At 43.6% G+C, this 20948-nt stretch overlaps 1 protein-coding gene across 1 annotated transcript; it reads right to left on the minus strand.

Annotated features, from left to right (window-relative positions):
* Positions 1 to 739: 739 nt before the first annotated feature.
* cax2 (cation/H+ exchanger protein 2) lies at positions 740 to 19903 on the minus strand. Its single transcript, XM_029696614.1, has 20 exons — positions 19565 to 19903; positions 14882 to 15055; positions 14616 to 14722; positions 11524 to 11632; positions 11237 to 11353; positions 8697 to 8758; positions 8111 to 8275; positions 7005 to 7196; positions 6664 to 6763; positions 6416 to 6557; positions 4483 to 4666; positions 4234 to 4333; positions 3905 to 4029; positions 3320 to 3357; positions 3065 to 3177; positions 2809 to 2954; positions 2519 to 2613; positions 2278 to 2356; positions 1794 to 1902; positions 740 to 1508 (listed from the first exon to the last, which is right to left on the minus strand). Exons 1-20 carry the CDS (start codon positions 19614 to 19616, stop codon positions 1435 to 1437), a joined length of 2283 nt encoding a protein of 760 aa, XP_029552474.1. The 5' UTR covers positions 19617 to 19903; the 3' UTR covers positions 740 to 1434.
* Between the last annotated feature and the right edge of the window lie 1045 nt (positions 19904 to 20948).

The following is a 20948-nucleotide window of genomic DNA, read 5'->3' on the forward strand; positions in this document are numbered from 1 at the left end:
CTTGTGCTGGGGACAATAAGGCCACTCTAAAATGTGTAGTTTTGTCACAACACAATGCCACAGATGTCTAAAGTTGAGGGAGCGTGCAATTGACATGCTGACTCAAGAAATGTCCACCAGAGCTGTTGACAGAATTCAATGTTAATTTCTCTACCATAAGCCGCCTCAGTTTTTTTGAGAATTTGGCAGTATATCCGATTGACCTCACAAGCACTGTCCACATGTAACCACGCAAACCAAGGACTTCCACGTCTGTCTTCTTCAGCAGGTTCGTCTGAGACCAGCTACCCGGACAGCTGACGAAACTAAGTATTTCTGTCTAGATTTAAAGCGTTCTGAAAAATTTACACAACATGCAATAATAAACTGAGTTCATAAGGAAATCAGTAAATTGAAATAAATTCATTAGGCCCTAAGCTATGGATTTAACATGACTGAGCAGGGGCACAACCATGGGTGGCCGGGCCTTGGCCAGACCCAGCCACTGAGTTTTCCCCACAAGTGCTTTATTAATCTGATTGCAAAAAATACATTTTGTAATGCAGGAAAAGGTCCAACTTGGATAATTGTCATGCTTGGGTCGGGTGGATGACACTGACAAGTGAAGTGGTTGACATTTCAAAAAGGTTCTATTAACCATAGTGATCTGGAAGTCTGGACCTTTGACATTTTCAAATCCTTAAGGTCTTTCAGAATGATTTATCGTCAAATCAACTGTGGCTTGTTAAACACCCACACATTTGGCTATTAAATGTATTTATTCCTTTGCATTAAAATACTTTTAGTATTGACAAAATAAGTTTGACATCTTCTAAACACTTTAAATGTACAAAAATACCTTCTTTACAGAGGCTGCTGAAAACACCCTAGTGGTTTTCAAACAAGTAGAAAAATAAAAACAAACCTAAGCCAGGTAGAGAGGTCCAGTGTAAAGTTCACCAAACTGTACACCGACTAATCATAGCTCTTTGACAGTTGAATGTTGTCCTCCAGTTTGCATAGCTTCTATTGAACATTCTCAGTGATGGTTTTAAAAGCAATAATATTAAACAGCAAAGAAGTACTTGAGGGAGTACAGTACTAAGGTTTGGTTGGTGTGTAAATTCAGAGAAGTGTTCTAAGAAAATATGTAGATTCTGATTTGACAGAAACAGATGAGTGACTAAGTGTAGCGTGGAACAGGAGGATTACAGTATATATTTTGTTAGCTGGAGTTGTGAGACTGTGCCGACACGACAGTGTTCAACACTGAAATGTTTCACCAACTGTTAGAATTCTTTTGTAACCGCAGTCCAGAGAAATTTCTAGATGTTGTCTAGCAGTCTGCACACCATAGTCAATTCCATAAATAACTTAACTAAGAAGTAAAAAGACATATTGAATGCAACTTAGTCTTGATATAAAAGGTAACAAGATGATGCTCAGATTAGTCCCTCAGCAGCCAGCTGGCGATGGAGCGAAGAAGTACGATGCCAGGAGGATGAGGTAGACCACCACCAGAGCAGTGCCTGACGAGAGGAAAACAGTCCAATTTAACACAATCCACTAGAGGGCAGTGCTCTATCATGCTCAAATAATATCCTACGATGACCGGCAACAGATGGACAAGGATGATTTGGTTGGATCAATGATCATTTCAACGTGTTCATTGATTACCCTAGCCTGTGTACAGTGTAGCTGACCGTTTCTGCATTGAACACTTGTTTACAATGCCACGTTGGCTGATGCAGAAACAGTCAGGCATACAGTTTGGGATGGATTGCTCTGAGACAAACCCTACAGTCACGCCTTACCTTGGAAGTAGTCCGATTTGCCATCCATGAAGATGTAGTTGACGAGGACCACGCTGAAGATGCTGGCCCACAGATGCAGGTCACAGAATATTAGCACAAAGCCCACATCCTGTCATAACACACACACAGGAAATGACTTGTCTGTTTTTACCATCAACATATTTATTTTCTATAGTCTCTCATGGTATAACTATAGTCTTTGGGTGAGTTGGCAAATCAAGTGAAAAAACGTAATCCATCCATGAAAAATTAAGCAAAGCCAATTCAGAAAGGGAATCCGAGTGCCCGCCTTAGCTGACATCAGCTGAGAGTGCACCAATTAGATGCTACTTTAGTAACAATCACGCCTACCTTAGTTGGAGCTCCATTTAGGCTGACCAGGTTCTGCTCACACATCCTGCTGCATGGCGTTTCCTTTCTCAACTGGACTTATATTATTGATAGGTTATCTAGTGATAGGTACAGTCAAGGGGTAGTGTCTTACGTAGAAGGCGTTGAATAAAACAAGCAGGGGGATCTGGAGCATGCAGACCTGTACAGCGATGCAGCTGCCCACCTCCAGGCTGGGAAAAGCAACACAACAGAGGAGCTGTCAGTCACTCCCCATCAAACACTTGTTTCGGTCAGAGAATTCCTGCTAGCCAACAGGTCACCATTGCAGTTTTTACCCTGTCAGATCATGTGGTTAGGAAAAACAACTGTTCGTGACCTCAGTGAGGACTCACCTCAGACTGATGTTGTTCTGAAGGGCAAACTGGATCCCGTTGACAATCTCTGGGATCTCAGGTACCATGGCCAGCACTGTTACTCCTATGAAGTACTGATGAACAACGAGAGTGAGGGTCGAGAGGAGAGGGAACGATAGGGAGATCATCATGATGACAAGACAACTGTGTGTGTGTGTGTGTGTGTGTGTGTGTGTGTGTGTGTGTGTGTGTGTGTGTGTGTGTGTGTGTGTGTGTGTGTGTGTGTGTGTGTGTGTGTGTGTGTGTGTGTGTATAAATACACACAGTACCTGTGAGATATTGGGCTGACTCAGTATGGGCTGGATGTGTTCAGTGGTGACATCAGCGCAGGCTGACATCAGTAGAGTGGCTATGATGAGGATGGCCAGAGCTCTCCACCGAGACCAGTGGACAACTGCACCATGGTGACCGGTCACTGCAGACACACACACACACACCAGACACACACGCAGACTTATGGATGGCTGTTACTTATACAGTTTATGTCTGTGTGTGTGTGTGTGTGTGTGTGTATTTTACCCTTACCCTCTCCCTCGCCAACGTGAATGTCGTAGATGTGTGAGTGTGTCTTCAGTGTGAAGATTAAACCAATGATGTAAGCAACAGGCAGAAGGAAGGAGACTGTGTACACCAGTGGCCTGAGACACACACACACACACACAAAAATAAAGATGAGTATTACAATTCTATACAAAAGTATATCTTTTTTTAATATTCACCCAGATCCTTGAGTTACAAAGAAAGTACTAATAATTTGGAGCAGAACCTCTCAACACTCACTGGATGTGGCTGTGGAACAAGGTGTAGTTGTTCTCACTCTGTTGGTAAGATGACAATACATCATCAGGTGAAATGCTCAGTACCACACGACTGTGATACAGTACTATACAGAAGAGTGTTTCTGTTACTTTGTGAAATTACAGTTTGACTATGTGTCTGTTGATGACTGAATGTTACAGTTTGACTATGTGTCTGTTGATGACTGAATGTTACAGTTTGACTATGTGTCTGTTGATGACTGAATGTTACAGTTTGACTATGTGTCTGTTGATGATTGAATGTTACAGTTTGACTATGTGTCTGTTGATGACTGAATGTTACAGTTTGACTATGTGTCTGTTGATGACTGAATGTTACAGTTTGACTATGTGTCTATTGATGACTGAATGTTACAGTTTGACTATGTGTCTGTTGATGACTGAATGTTACAGTTTGACTATGTGTCTGTTGATGACTGAATGTTACAGTTTGACTATGTGTCTGTTGATGATTGAATGTTACAGTTTGACTATGTGTCTGTTGATGACTAAATGTTACAGTTTGACTGTATCCAGTGCTGTGTGAGCATGACTAAGCGTTACTGACCAGGTCGTAGTGACAGTTGCGGCAGACGAAGGACCCGCTGGTGGTGTTGCCTCCTGTAGAATTGGTGCAGTTGTCACACACCAGGTTCCCATACGCCTTAGAGAACAGCGTGGGGGCAAACACACCTACAGAAACAGGATGAGGAGAGGGTAAGCCAGGGGAATGAAACCTTTTTGAGGATATGTGGGGATTAGGTTTAGAATTGGGTACGGGGTGAGAACGGAGTTAGGGGTTAGAGGAGGTGTTGTGGTTTCGAGTTGAAGGTCTTGGATACAGGGTGAGGAATACGGACGAAGGGAGGAGTTGGTGGTGAGGAGGTCTGGACTCACCTCCCACAGAGATGAAGAGCAAGGCAGAACTGACCCCAGCTGAACGACTGTTAAACCTCTGCTCCCTGTGTCTCAGCCCTCCTATGATCATACAGATCCCCTAGAGAGGTAAGACAGAGTGAGCAAGAGTGGGTGGTTGGGGGAGGAGTAAGCAAAAAAAGAGGAAGAAGGAAAAAGAGACGTATTACATTTCAGTGTTTGTGTGTTTAGGTGTGCGTGTGTGTGTGTTTATGTGTGTGTGTGACTCACAGGGATGAAGAGGATGCAGCCCAGCAGGGTGCCGGTGAGGGCAGATTTAACTATCTCCTGCAGACAGGCATTTCCAGCGCGGTGACCCCTCAGCAGGGCCGTGATATAGAAGGTCATCTCTGTGATGGAGCCAAAGGTCGCATTCACCACTGCCCCCACCGCAAAGTTGCTCTGGGCAGAGATACTGCAGAAGGGATAAGGGGCATTGTTCATGTGACTTTGTTGTGGCCAATTGTTTTTATTCAGCTTTAAAATCAAGGGTAATACCAGTATTCCTAGTCATGTTTGCTCCTCAAGTATACATGTACTGTATGCATGTTTGTTTATGTGTATATGTAGGGGAGAGTGGGGTAAGATGAGCCATTTTTTTCTTCATTCAGCATCACTCTGTCAAGGGAAATATAGTATCCATTCTAACAAAGATATCTGTCAGGATGCTGTGTATCCCTGGAAATAAATCAGAATTAATGTAAACATTACAGTTTTGAAAACATAGCTTGTCCAAAAAAACTTGTCTCTAGGCACAATTTTCCCCGGGTATTGCCAGCTACACATTTCTGTACCGAATGAAATATTATCACTGCCTTTTTAAAACCACGTATGTCCTCATTTCCCAAACACCATTCAACACAATCAAAATAGCTTTTTTGTCTTTGAATCATTTTAACCCAATGAGTCCCACCGTAACACCGGCGCGTTTTGGACTTCTAACCCCTTTAAAACATAGTGTGTATGAGCTGCATACATACTTATGGGTTGTACCATTGGATCAATCAATTTCTTCTGCATCCGGAGATACCAACCATTAACGGGGGCTGAGCTAGAGCGGGGCCGGGTCTTTTTACAAAAACGTCTGTAGAGAAAATGGTTTGAGCTACAAACTATTAAAAGCTAACCATGAAAAGCTGAGACTCACAAACAGGTAACATGTTTTGCTCACAAGAGTCGTTAGAAGGTGAGGGGTTCTTCTACATAGAAGATCACAGGAAACCCCAGGACACATATACTGTAATAAGCTCACATAGTTTCTGTCACAAACTCCAGAGATGTCACTGACTAGTTGTATATTAGGTAGGCTAGTTGAGAACTTGTTATCAACTAGCCTACCTGGTTAAATAAAGGTGAAATATATATATTTTTTAAATATTCATTTCCCAGGGAGCAAACAATTGCTGTACTTACAGCACTCATTTGTCAATATAACTCATGAATGCAACGGTTTAATATCAAATTGTTTTGTGCTGTACTTGTAGCCCTGGTTGTCCTGAAAAGAAAGTTGTAAAACACTTCAATGTGAGGCTAAATATAAGGGCTGGACATGCAGCTAATAGAAAGTTAGATAAATGAAAATACCATTTTTGCTGGGGTCTCAGGACTGATAGGGTTATTAAGCATATTTTAACACAGACTTAACGCCTAACAAGCACTTTGTACTTTTTTGTACACTTTAAACACAGGCCCTGTTGTTACCTCATAATCCCAGTGATAATGACTTGCATTACACCTGGGAAGAAAACACTTACATTTACTCAACTTGCCATTGGCTCAACTTACCCCAAGGCAAACATTTTTACTATTAGCCCACACAGCTACAAGGATGTACTTTCATGCTAGGTTTAGGACATCATATAGAAGCTTATAGAGACCCCAACTGATGTATAGAACAATCTTAAATTATCTACTTTGGTTTAAATACAAACACCATTTAACCTCTAACACAAATTCCTTTGATTTAGTGAAAATGTTTTTTTGGGGACTGAACTTGCTTACCACTTTTTCCATATGGTTCTTCCTTTACAGACTCCATGAAATGATGACCCCTTCCAAATATTTGGTTAAATTGTTCAGTTTGTGTTTGGTTTCCTAGAAACAAGGGTGGCTCAACATACCCCACTCTCCCCTACAGTATTTGTGTGTGAGAGCGTGTGCTGACCTGGCGATGCCCATGCCGATGTAGTAGGACAGAGGAATGATGGAGCCGACTGCTGTGGCAAACTTGACCTCAGAGCTGGCAAACTGGTTTCCTTTATCTACATAGCCAATCACCAGGGACACTATCACCAGGGGAAGGAGGTCTGATGAAGGGGATAAGGAATTCAACATGTCAAATGTAAATCAAATGACTGGTCCAAAAATAAGTCCTTTTGGCCCCAACACAATAGGCCTTGTGATAAAGGATACTGACAGCGAACACATTGATCCCATCCACAGTGTATTTGTAGTAATACCAGTTGACCGCGTGGTAGCAGCACAGCAGCGCTCGAGTCTCACAACCCTGAGGCTGGAAGTCATACAGGATATTACAGTTAGTAATAATACATGGCTTCTTTACTGAGACCTAATCTAGAAAATGTTATTCATTTTATCAGCTGCTCACCAGCGCCTTAGATTTTCTAAAACAGGTGTGTTACAGCAGGGTTGGAACAAAAGCCTGCATAGCCAGCTCCAAATGAGAAGATCTTGACTATACCTGGCTTAAACGCTTAAATGCTCAGCGCCCTGTCTGCCTGCCCTGCCCCTACCTTCCTCTTTGAGCAGGTGGAGACAGAGAGGTTCTCAGGGGGCATGAGGAGGATGGAGGCCAGGGTCCGGGCATTCATCTTGGCCACGGGAATGGTGAACACCAGCAGCCAGGAGATCAGGCAGGCCAGGGAGTGAACCACAGCCAGCAAAGGATAACCCAACAGCAGCCACACATACGTGCCCACACGATGCTACACAGGAGAGAGGCGACAGATAGAAGGTATACATCACACGGAGTGGCTGCAGATCCAACCTTTCTGGACCCCTCTTCCCGACAACTAAAGGTCTCGAAACTTCTGCGCATGTGCAGGACACTACTTTACGCACAGTCTCTGCTCTACTCGTAGATAACAAGCTACCCATGGTGAATGGTGCTCGTTTAATAAAGTTAGATCAAAGCTGAATGAATCAATGTCTGCAATATCACATAATGATAGAATTCTACATAACAGAACTGAATATAATAGCATAGTATAAAGTTACTCTAAGACAAAAAAACACCACCTCAATTCTTATGAGATTTTAGGATGATTGTGCGAAGGGACGAAGATTTTCGCATGTGGCCAACAGCGCACGCCACTAGGCAAAATACGTGCTTTGATTGAAACTAAACACAGGTAGGCTATGCTACTGTATACAGGTGCTGCATGGACATTTCACCAGTAAAACTTGAATAATTATCATTCACAATTGACAGTGGGAAATGTGAAGGGAGGGTGACCACACAAAATGTGTGCGTAAAGAAAAAGTAAACAAACATGAAAGGTTAGCAGAAAGGTACAGCAAGCTCTTTGACGACTACAAGAAGCGTTTGTCTCCGTAGTTATCTTGGCCAAAGGCTGCGCCACCAAGTACTAGCGCCGGCGTGCCAATTCTATTGTCCATGCCATTTGTCTTTATTTTCTAAATCAAATGTGTAAACTTAAGTTCAGAAAAATAAAATTGGTTCTGCAATGTTGAAAATCCAATAACAAGGTGTGGTGACCAAAAGTTTGTTATATTTTATTTTAGTAGAAATTGGGAATTATTTAAGAAAAGTGCAAGGGTGTCAATATATTTGTCCGCAACTGTATATAAGCCCCCACATCACACATCAGGCTCTTACCCAGTAGGGCTTGTGCTGCGGTGGCCCCTGTAGCAGGTCTGGGATGGGCTCTTCAGTGGGTGATGGCAGGAGGATGGGAGAAGCGTCCTCGTTGTCCTCCACATCCTCTGGGATGGTCTCACAGTGGGGGAACCTCCCACAGCACCTCCCTACACCTCCTCCCAACTAGAGGGGGAACACAGGAGAGTTTAGCCCAGACACAACATTCATTTTCTTAGAGGACAATGTCTGTCTGTCTGTCTAATCTATGCCCTATAAGTCATCATATGTTCAACAATGTTCAACAATCTAGCTGTATTCTAGCTATTTTATATGCTTCGATAACATAGACCTTTAAGTCTACATGATTGTTGTGGACATTTGCCTTTAATGACCAGTCAGATTAAGTGGGAGTTATGAGGTGAATGGCTTGTGGTGGGGAAAGGAAACAGGGACTTCTGCTACACAGCCACCACAGACAAACAGACAGGAAGTGAAGACAGGAGCTGAAACAGATGTTGTGTATCTTAACAGTTTTAACTGACTTCCTCTAAACTGATCTTTTCCAGTGGAAGCAATGTGATGGACAAAACACTTATTACTGTACCTCCTGTATGGACTTCCCAAATGGCCATAAGAAATACCAAGACAACTTCCAGCACATCTTCCCTACAAGCAGAGAGGGAGAGAGAGCGAGAGAGACTCAATCATATCTAAAGGAATCATATGTTAGGATGGCAGTATGTGATAATCCCACCCTCCACAAGATACAAAGGTTTCATCTCAGATTGGAGTCCACCAATTCAATTGATAATCAAAAATTGATTATCGAAAATAATGGTGCCGGAGGGGATGGCTGACGTTTTATGATTCCCTAACCAATTGTGCTATTGTGTGTGTTTTTTTGCGTTATTTGTAACTTTTTTTGTACATAATGTTTCTGCCACCGTGTTTTATGACTGAAAATAGCTTCTAGATATCAGGACAGTGATTACTCACCCTGTACTGGAGGAATACCTTTTCTTTGGTGAGTCAGACAGGAAGGATTTACTTCAGACGTACAATCATTGGATAATAAAATATACGAGCTATGAGCACGTACATCCTACAAACGGAACATTAAAAACTGTAATATCTTATGTTTAACCGAGTCGTGGCTGAACGACGACATAGATAACATTCAGCTGGTGGGTTTTAAGCTTTTTCGGCCGTATAGAACAATGGCCTCTGGTAAGACAAGGGGTCGGGGTCTATGTATATTTGGAAACAACCGCTGGTGCACGAAATCTAAGGATACAAAGGGAAGCACAGCCATGAGCTGCCCAGTGACACGAGCCGACCAGACGAGTTAAATTACTTCTATGCTCGCTTCGAGGAAAGTAACACTGAAACATGTATGAGAGCATCAGCTGTTCTGGACGACTGTGTGTTCACACTCTCCGATGTGAGTAAGACCTTTAAACAGGTCAACATTCACAAGGCCGCAGGGCCAGATGGATTACCAGGACGTATACTCCGAGCATGCGCTGACCAGCTGGCAAGTGTCTTCACTGACATTTTACACCTAATACCAACATACCTAATACCAACATGTTTCAAGCAGACTCCCATAGTCCCTGTGCCCAAGAACACTAAGGTAACCTGTCTAAATGACTACCGACCGGTAGCACTCACATCTGTAGCCATGACGTGATTTGAAAGGCTGGTCATGGCTCACATCAACACCATTTTCCCAGAAACCCAATCCAATTTGCATACCGCCCCAACAGATACATAGATGATGCACTCTCTATTGCACTCAACACTGCCCTTTCCCACATGGACAAAAGGAACACCTATGTGAGAATGCTATTCATTGAACGCTGAGCTGTAGTCAACACCATAGTGCCCTCAAATATCATCACTAAGCTAAGGACCCTGGGACTAAACACCTCCCTATGCAACTGGATCCTGGACTTCCTGACGGGCCACCCCCAGGTGGTAAGGGTAGGCAACAACACATCCGCCACGCTGATCCTCAACATGGGGGCCGCTCAGGGGTGTGTGCTCAGTCCCCTCCTGTACTCCCATGACTGCATGGCCAGGCACGACTCCAACACCATCATCAAGTTTGCCGATGACACAACAGTGGTAGGCCTGATCACCGACAATGATGCCTATAGGGAGAAGGTCAGAGACCTGGCCATGTGGTACCAGGACAACCACCTCTCCCTCAACGTGATCAAGACAAAGGAGATGATTGTGGACTACAGGAAAAGGAGGACCCGAGCACGCCCCCATTCTCATCGACGGGGCTGTAGTGGAGCAGGTTGAGAGCTTCAAGTTCCTTGGTGTCCACATCACCAACAAACAATCATGGTCCAAACACACTAAGACAGTCGTGAAGAGGGCACGACAAAGCCTATTCTCCCTCAGCAGACTGAAAAGATCTGGCATGGGTCCTCAGATCCTCAAAAGGTTCTACAGCTGCACCATCGAGAGCGTCCTGACTGGTTGCATCACTGCCTGGTATGGCAACTGCTCAGCCGTCCACAGCAAGGCACTACAGAGGGTAGTGCGTACGACCCAGTACATTACCAGGGGCAAGCTTCCTGCCATCCAAGAACTCTATACCAGGCGGTGTCAGAGGAAGGCACTAAAAATTGTCAAAGACTCCAGCCACCCTAGGCTATTGTCTCTGCTACCGCACGGCAAGCGGTACCGCAGCGCCAAGTCCAGGTCCAAAAGGCTTATTAACAGATTCAACCCCCAAGCCATAAGACTCCTAAACAGCTAATCAAAGGGCTACGCTGCTGCTACTCTCTGTTTATTATCTAGGCATAGTCACTTTAACTCCACCTACATGTACATATTACTCCAATTACCTCGACTAACCGCTGCCCCTACACATTGACTCTGTACCCGTACCCCCTGTATATAGCCTCGCTGTTGTTACTTTACTACTGCTGTTTAATTATTTGTTACTTTTGTTTTCTATTTTTTGGACTTATCTATTTTTTCTGAAAACTTCTTAAAACATTGTTGGTTAAGGGCTTGTAAGTAAGCATTTCACTGTAAGGTGAAGGGTTTGTACCTGTTTGTACCTATTGTATTCGGCGCATGTGACAAATAAAATGTGATAACAGTACTGCTAAAGGATATCCATACCATATGGTACTCCAATGATGGTGATGAACATCAGTATGCTGACCAGGAGGTAGACCAGAGACACCCACCAGCCAAACAACAGCACATACACCACATTTCCACAGGTGATCAGATGACCTAACATCACAGAGACACAGACAGAGAAATTAATGATGACGCATGTAGTCCTATTCAAGCCAAGATTGAGGACTTCAGGGTTTGTACTGAGTATCACAGTGACATCTATAGAGTTGACTACTTCTCCTCCTTACAAGCACAAATACACAAAAACACACACAAACACTCACCTGTGTGTGGTTTGATGACGTTGAGCTCCGAATAGAGCTCCTTGACCACATCCGACCTGTCCTCAAAGGGACGCTCCGTCACATGACTCTTCCACTTCCTAAATCCAAACTAAAACACGCACACACACACACATGATTTAGACAGTTCATTTCAACCTCCACTGTACAAAACATACTTTCTAACTTCAAATTTTGTGAATATTTGTTTTCATTTCAACAACTCTACTTGTGATGTGCTAGACACCCTGCGTACAGTGGCAAATCAGCAGTTAAAACAATGACAAAGCGTTCTCCCCACCACTATTTCAGTAAAAAGCGGGGGATAAGGCTGGAGAAATGTAACAACTCTCAAATTCAACGACAGAGCTTTGGATGCAAGGAATGACCATGATATCAAAATGATAGTTTTAACCATGTTAACATTTTATTGTAGTGAGCTAAATCAGGGTCACAGAGTGTTTCTTGGTAGTCTTAAACAAATCTTCTTTGAAACAAAAGTATACGCCTGACACACATGGTTATGGGTTTAAAAAAAGAAGACACCTGTACCATGTCAGATATAGAGTTGAAATGTTGAGTTTGCATCCCAATATTACACTTTTTATATAGTGCATTCGGAAAGTATTCAGACCCCTTTGACTTTTTTCACATTTTGTTACGTTACAGACTTATTCTAAAATGTATTAAAATCGTTTTTTCCCATCAATCTACATACAATAACCCATAATGACAAAGCAAAAACAGGTTTTTAGAAATTTTGGCAAATTCATAAAAAATAATAACGTTTAAAAAATGCACTTGGCCTCCTGAGTGGGGCAGCAGACTAAGGCACTGCATCGCAGTGCTAGAGGTGTCACTACAGATTCAGGTACGAGCCCGGGCTGTGTCGGGATGTCCTTGTCCCATCGCGCTCTAGCGACTCCTGTGGCGACACGGTCGCCAGTTGTATGTGTTTCCTCCGACACATTGGTGTGGCTGGCTTCCGGGTTAAGCAAGCAGTGTGTCAAGAAGCAGTGCGGCTTGGCAGGGTCGTGTTTCAGAGGACGTATGGCTCTTGACCGTACAGGAGTTGGAGCGATGGGACAAGACTGTAACTACCAATTGGATATCATAAAATTGGGGAGAAAAAGGGGTAAAAAGTTTTAAAAAATAAACAACCAAAAAAAATCCTTAATTATTACATTTACATAAGTATTCAGACCCTTTACTCAGTACTTTGTTAAAGCACCTTTGGCAGCGATTACAGCCTCAAGTCTTCTTGGGTATGATGCTACAAGCTTGGCACACCTGTATTTGGGGAGTTTCTACCATTCTTCTCTGCAAATCCTCTCAAGCTCTGTCAGGTTGGACGGGGAGCGTGGCTGCGCAGCTATTTTCAGGCCTTTCCTGTTCAACCGGGTTCAAGTCCGGGCTCTGGATGGGCCACTCAAGGACATTCAGTCCTGAAGCAACTCCTGTGTTGTCTTGGCTGTTTGCTTAGGGTTGTTTATTTTTTGGAAGGTGAACCTTCGCCCTAGTCTGAGGTCATGAGCGGTCTGGAGCAGGTTTTCATCACGGATCTTTCGGTACTTTGCTCCGTTCATCTTTCCCTCAATCCTGACTAGTCTCCCAGTCCTTGCCCCTGAAAAACATCCCCACAGCATGATGCTGCCACCACCATGCTTCACCATAGGGATGGTGCCAGGTTTCCTCCAGACGTGACGCTTGGCATTCAGACTAAAGAGTTCAAGCTTGGTTTCATCAGACCAGAGAATCTTGTTTCTCATGGACTGAGAGTCTTTAGGTGCCTTTTGGCAAACTCCAAGCGGGCAGTCATGTGCCTTTTACTGAGGGGTGGCTTCTTTCTGGCCACTCTACCATAAAGGCCTGATTGGTGGAGTGTGGCAGAGATGGTTGTCCTTCTGAAAGGTTCTCCCATCTCCACAGAGGAACTCTGGAGGCTCAGTCAGAGTGACCATTGGGTTCTTGGTCACCTCCCTGAACAAAGCCCTTCTCCCCCGATTGCTCAGTTTGGCTGGGCGGCCAGCTTTGGGAAGAGTGTTGGTGGTTCCAAACATCTCCCATTTAAGAATGATGGAAGCCACTGTGTTCTTGGGGACCTTCAATGCTGCAGACATTTTTGGTACCCTTCCCCAGATCCGTTCCTCAACACAATCCTGTCTTGGAGCTCTACGGACAATTCGTTCGACCTCATGGCTTGGTTTTTGCTCTGACATGCACTGTCAACTGTCGGACCTTATATAGACAGGTGTGTGCCTTTCCAAATCATGTCCAATCAATTGAATTGGTGGACTCCAATCAAGTTGTAGAAACATCGCAAGGATGATCAATGGAAACTGGATACACCTGAACCTCAATTCAAAGTCTCATAACAAAGGGTCTGAATCCTTATGTAAGTAAGGTATTTCGATTTGTTTTTATCCATTTTAGAATAAGGCTGTAACGTAACAAAACATGAAAAAGTCAAGGGGTCTGAATACTTTCCGAATTCACTGTATATGAATGCAGCTGCCACTGTATTGAAGCCATTGGACACAGTTTATTATAGTGCACTATGCTTTATTACCAGTGATAGGTTCAGTACACTGCATTCTGTATGCATTCTCTTAAGTCTTGTAGATCAATGCACTGCTGTATTTTAGTTTATAAAGCCCTGGTGCAAACTTCTGCCATACCTTACATCACTGTTAAATTACAGTCATCCGAGTCACCAGACCAGATCACAGGGATGGCCAACTCTGGAGATCCTTTTGGTCTGCATTGAGTTAGGTAGATCTGCGTTTAGTTTATTTTACACCTTGTGGAATGATCTCTAGAATTCTACAAAGTTGGATGTTTTGGTGCTGCTAGGACATTTCAGACAGTTGGTTGATTACTTTTTGACTGAGGAATGTGCTTGTTTTTCAGGATCGTGTTTTGTTTGTGACTTTTCTTAAATTCCTTGTAAAAATTGTATGTTTTTATTGTGATGAAATTGTAAATATTGTGAATTTGTATGATTGTGTGCAGGGCTGCATCCCTGGGATGGATCACAATCTTTCATTCATCTGCAATGTTGTTTATTCTGCTTCATATACTATACTGTACTATACCCTGTAGTTGTTGGCTAGTTTGTTGGCCTCCACTTCGTTCTCTGCTCTGATAGTGGTCTTGTTGGTGGCATCCTCCCATACATCATCAGAGGCATGGGCGCCAAGTCCTGAAGGGTGAGATGTATTCAATCATGTTACAATCAAACTCTATTGAGGTTAATAATAACAACCAAAAGTTCATCTCTGGCCCGGTTCCATTTCAACCCCTAGCGCCCTCTCTTCTCCTAGTGCTATAGTACCAAAATGTGACTGGACCTTGTACTCACGTGTGTGTGTGGACGGACATTTTGGCGTGTAGACACCTGGTCTGGGGAGGAGGGAGGGGGAAAGCGGGGGGGTGCAGGCATCCCTCAGCTCTGAGGGCAGGCTGGCCACACACAGCCGGTCACACATTGACCCGTGGAGGTGCCCCCCCCGGTGATCTTGGTCCCATGGAGAATCTGCAGGGAGTGGACGAGGAGAGGAGATGTAAGCAATGGCACAAGAGGTTCTGGCCATGACCCAAAGTGTTTGGTAAACACTGGTCTAGAGATGTTAAGACCGTAGGTCAGAGACAATGACCCTGTACTTCATGTCTGGAAGAGGAGGAGAGGCATGTGATTTAAGTAATAACACACTCGTGCTGGTCATAACTAAGTCTGAAGTGTGTCTTCGTCTGCACTGTATACTGGCTATAACAAGAGCTGTTGTTTCTAATTACTGCCACCTCCCACAGACAGACACACACAGCCACAGACAGATGGGCACAGACAGACATAAGCTGGGCTTGTTCACAGAGACAAAACTCTGCCGGAAACAAGACAGGCGTGCCTGCCTGGTCGGTTATGAGGAGCAATGCCCTCCACCGTGGATTTTTAGAATGTGCTTGATGATGGCAAATAAACTTTATGACCCAATACATTACACTATTTATTTAACCTTTATTCATCCAGGTAAGCAGTCATGCAATGCACTTAGGCTAAAGTGTGATCTAATGTTCCCCTGACTGGTTTTTCTGTACCGAGGCTTCTCATAGTCACAGTAGGCCTGCAGTAACACCTGCTAAACTGTGTACATGACCAATAACCTTTGATTAGAGTAAAATACAGAAGGATTAGTATCACTTCCCTTTACCATTATAAATACAAACTATGTTCTTGAACTTCCCCATCTTTCTGCCACAATGTCTTCAATGTCCCTTAAGGTCCTACAGTTTCAACTGCATGTTACAAACATTCAATGATTCCTGTAAACAGACGAGGCAGACATTGCTCTGTGTAAACAGAGCAATGCCTGTTAGACTAAAATGAGTAGTAACCCTGAGTAAAACCTAACCACACACTGACCAAAAAGTTATTTTGTTGGCATTTAAGCATGTCCCCATTACCAGTAAAACATCATCAAAACCTATTTCTTTCACTTACTTGCTGTCCTGTTTCGTTGTTCATTTGTTCAGTCTCAACCAGGATTTTATCATACATGTCAAGCAGTGAAGTTTCAGCTGTCTGTCCGTGGCCTCTCTTCCTCGGTGCGCACTGTCACTGTGTCCGTTTCCATCTTGTCCAGCTGTGTCTGTAACATTTCACGTAAACCCGGTTTCTTGTCTGCATCAAAGTAGCGGTCGTTGTACCTAGCATCGAGCATGTTGGCGACACAGTAAAGTGGCTCAGAGAGAATGCTAAGGACCTTGGGATTAAACACCTCCCTCTGCAACTGGATCCTGGACTTTGCTGATCCTCAACACTGGGGCCCATCAGGGGTGTGTGCTTAGTCCCCTCCTGTACTCCCTGTTCACCCACGACAGCGTGGCCAAACGCGACTCCAACACCATCATTAAGTTTGCTGGCGACACAACAAAGGTAGGCCTGATCACCAACAACGATGAGAGGGAGGAGAGGAGGTTAGAGACCTGGCAGTGTGGTGCCAGGACAACAACCTCTCTCTCACTGTGAGCAAGACAAAGGAGCTGATCGTGGACTACAGGAAAAGGCGGTCCGAACAGGCCCCCATTAACATCGACGGGGCTGTAGTGGAGCGGGTCGAGAGTTTCAAGTTCCTTGGTGTCCACATCACCAACAAAGTATCATGGTCCAAACACACCGTGACAGTCGTGAAAAGGGCACGACAACACCTTTTCCCGCTCAGGAGACTTAAAAGACTTGGCATGGGTCCCCAGATCCTCAAAAAGTTCTACAGCTGCACCATCGAGAGCATCTTGACCGGTTGCATCACTGCCTGGTATGGGGCTGCAGGTAGCCTTTTATTTGCTTTTTATTATCTATGCATATGTAACAGTGTAGGTTCTGTCCCTCTCTTCGCCCCAACCCGGGCTCGAACCAGGGACCCTTGCACACATCAACAACTGACACCCATGAAGCATCGTTACCCATCGCGCCACAAAAGCCGCGGCCCTTGCAACGCAAGGGGAACAACCACTTCAGGTCTCAGAGCGAGTGACGTCACCGATTGAAACGCTATTAGCGCGCACCACCGCTAACTAACTAGCCATTTCACATCGGTTACACATAGTCACTTCACCCCTACTTACATGTACAAATTACCTTAACTAATCCGCACATTGGCTCGGTACCGGTACCCCCTGTATATACCCAGTCACTCGGGGGGCTCCCGAGTGGTGCAGCGGTCTAAGGTACTGCATCTCAGTGCTAGAGGCGTCACTACAGACACCCAGGCTGAATCACAACCAGCCGTGATTGGGAGTCCCATAGGCGGTGCACAATTGGCCCAGCATCGTCCGGTTTTGGCCGGGGTAGGCCGTTATTGTAAATAAGAATTTGTTCATAACTGACTTGCCTAGTTAAAAAATATATATATAGCCTGTTATTTTATTGTGTTACTTTTAATAATTTTTCACTTCAGTTTATTTGGTAAATATTTTCTTAATTCTTTCTTGAACTGCACTGTTGGTTAAGGGCTTGTAAGTAAGCATTTCACTGTAAGCTTTACACATGTTGTATTCGGCACATTTTATTTGATTCTAGACAATTCTGTGCTTCCAACTTTGTGGCAAGAGTTTGGGGAAGGCACTTTCCTGTTTCAGCATAGAATGCCCTCGTGCACAAAGCGAGGTCCATACAGAAATGGTTTGTCGAGATCGGTGTGGAAGAACTTGACTGGCCTGCACAAAGCCCTGACCTCAACCCCATCCAACACCTTTGGGATGAATTGGAACGCAGACTGTGAGTCAGCCCTAATCGCCCAAGATTAATTCTCTTGTGGCTGAATGGAAGCAAGTTCCCGCAGCAGTATTCCAACATCTAGTGGAAAGCCTTCCCAGAAGAGTGGAGGCTGTTATAGCAGCAAAAAAAGGGGACCAACTCCATATTTATGCCCATGCTTTTGGAATGAGATGTTCGACGAGCAGGTGTCCACATACTTTTGGTCATGTAGTGTATGTATCCAACGGACTCATCCTACAAACTAGGCTATGGCTTTGATCAGATACTTTCAAAATGCATCCTTCTGTCCTCCCTTCCTTCAATCACTGATATGACCACATAACTAGAATGAGATTATATTTCTATGGATATGACTGGGGAAGATTGGGGTTGAGGAAAAGCAAAAAGTCCACAATGTTATCACCTATCTAGTTATGTAAAAAAAGAAAAACTGTATTATAGCCCAATCCAAAGGGGAGCAGTATAATGAATTCTAAAATTCTGAGCAGGACATTTGACACAAGGAACAGCGTGACAGGTGTCCGAGCATGTGTTGGTGACGGTGTTATAATACTATTGGTTTGTCGGGACTGATGGTTTGTTTATGTTTCTATGGTTGTCGTTAGACGGAGTAGGCCTACAGCTCCATCTAGTTGTCGGATCAGGGACAACAGTTGGTGACAACTAGCATTTTAAATCTAACCCTAACCCTTTTCCTAACCTTAACCTAATTCTCCTAACTTGCCATGTTAATTCTCCTAACTTGCTGCGTTGTTAGTTCTACTAATTTGCTACCCCTAACCTGCTATGTTAGTTCTAACCAGCTATGTAAACAAACCATCAGTATCACCACACCTGTTGCTAGCCCAAAGGCCGGCAGATGGTGATATTGAGTCATTTCCATCTTACAGTCTGCATTGTATGCAGGTTCTTCCTCCATTCGGGCTGCAAAGGCATCGATTTCCTCCTTAACTATATTTAATGGCAAGAAGGCTGGCGAAAAAACGGGAAAAATATGCGTACTTTCTTTATGAAACACAATGTTCCACCACCATGCTAAAGTGGCTAATGCCTACAAACACTAATCCCAGATGTTGCATATCCCGTGTCGCCATCTGTTTGCAACCATCTGTTGTTTACAGCTAGTTGAACTCAGGGCGCGACATCAGGAAGTATCATTAGCATGGTGTTGAAAATGGTGTTTCATAAAGAAAGTATGCATATTTTCAACAACAGAAATACCTTCTCTCCATTAAATCTAGTTAAGGAGGAAATCAACGCCTTTGCAGCCTTAATAGAAAACGTTGTAGTTAGGAACCGGTCCAAGGTGGGATACCAGTGTATCGCCGGCTGCATACAACGCCTTTGGATGGTAAAATGAAACCAGATCTACATCGCCATCTGCCGTTTTTGGCCTAACCTGTAGTGTATTCCGTGTGATCATACGTCACAGGTTAATTCTCCGATTTTGATTTAAGTGACCACGACAATAATGTATTTATTCAGTAGTAACACAGTCATTATCAAAAAAGGATAGGCATTGGCAATGCACCTATCTTTTCCCTTTGTTCAATTTCTTGAAATTACACGGTAGCCTAATGTGCATGTATTAACATTTAGGTATTATTTCGCGGTAGGATTATTTATTATATGGCATAGATTTTTTTTAAAGCACATCGACAAGACTGAGTATATGGCTGGTGTGTTAGTTTACATAGCCTAAAAAAATTAAAAGTTTAGCATCGCACAACACTAGCTACATCAATAATAGGCTATTTAGCTCGGCCTCACCTTGACTGTCGATGGTTGGTCTCCGCCGTCGACTCTCTGTGTCTGTTGACATGTGTGGGCTCTAGAGAGACAACTCAGTCTCTCAGTCAGTTATAGTAATGGGTTCCATCACGCGCTTCTTGCTCAACCTTGTTGTACGACGGCCCGAGAGTTCTGAGCTCACGGATTAGGCAACATGGAATTGTGGGAAGCGTAGTGATTGCTGCACTATATATAGGCTGTGTTGTAGGCTAGGCATGTAGACCTTTACTGGGAAGGTTTCCCTATTAATTTCCCATTCCTCGTAATACAGTTTGAGTGTGCATATGCCTACCTATCTATTTGTCGCTCGATCGGGCTTTCATGTGCATCCTTTACACATTTACAAAGGAAGACGTGCAGAAATCTCCACTCATCTGTGAATACTGAACTGAAAATGAGCATCGCATGATCATAGCCATAGAGAGAAAGCGTTTGTGTGTAAGTGTGTGCGTGCGTGCTCTCAGTGTCCGCAAACTTCTCAAAACCTTTCACCAGAGGAAGTCTCAAAGACAGCCTATGCTTGCATTTGACAGTCTGTGAGAGGCCTTGTACCCATCCGTTTAGTCATGGTGTGGTGTCTGGCACTGTGAGACAAGTGAGATGCACAACAATAACCACCTATCTTTGATATGTACACTACATGAAATTATGATTCTGATCCATTTACAGTGCGTTCAGAAAGTATTCACACCCCTTTACTTATTCCACATTTGGTTGTGTTACAAAGTGGGATTGAAATGGATAAAAAAATTCTAACATTTGAACAAAATTTATGAAAAATACATAAGTCAACCCTGAGTCAATACATTTCAGACTCATCTTTGATAGCGATTACAGCTGTGTCTTTCTAGTTAAGTCTCTTAGAGCTTTCCACATCTGGATTGTGCAACATTTGGCCATTATTCTTTAAAACAACTTTTAGGCTCTATCATATTGGTTGTTGATCATTGCTAGACAACCATTTCCAGGTCTTGCCATAGATATTAAAGCATATTTAAGTCAAAACTGTAACTCAGCCACTCAGGAACATTAACTGTCTTCTTGGTAAGTAACTCCAGTGTAGATTTGGCCTTGTGTTTTAGGTTATTGTCCTGCTGAAAGGTGAGTTCATCTCCCAGTGTCTGGTGGACAGCAAGACTGAACCAGGTTTTACTCTAGGATTTTGCATGTGCTTAGCTCCATTGCGTTTATTTTTCTTCCTGAAAAATTCCCCAGTCCTTAACATTTACATGCATACTCATAACATGACTCATTTTAAGCTGTATTACTTTAGGGCCTTGTTGCAAACAGGATCTGTGTTTGAAATTCACTGCTCGACTAAGGGATCTTACAAATAATTGCATGTGTGGGGTACAGAGATGAG

This window comes from Salmo trutta, chromosome 17, assembly GCF_901001165.1.
Source record: "Salmo trutta chromosome 17, fSalTru1.1, whole genome shotgun sequence".
Lineage (NCBI taxonomy): Eukaryota > Metazoa > Chordata > Actinopteri > Salmoniformes > Salmonidae > Salmo > Salmo trutta.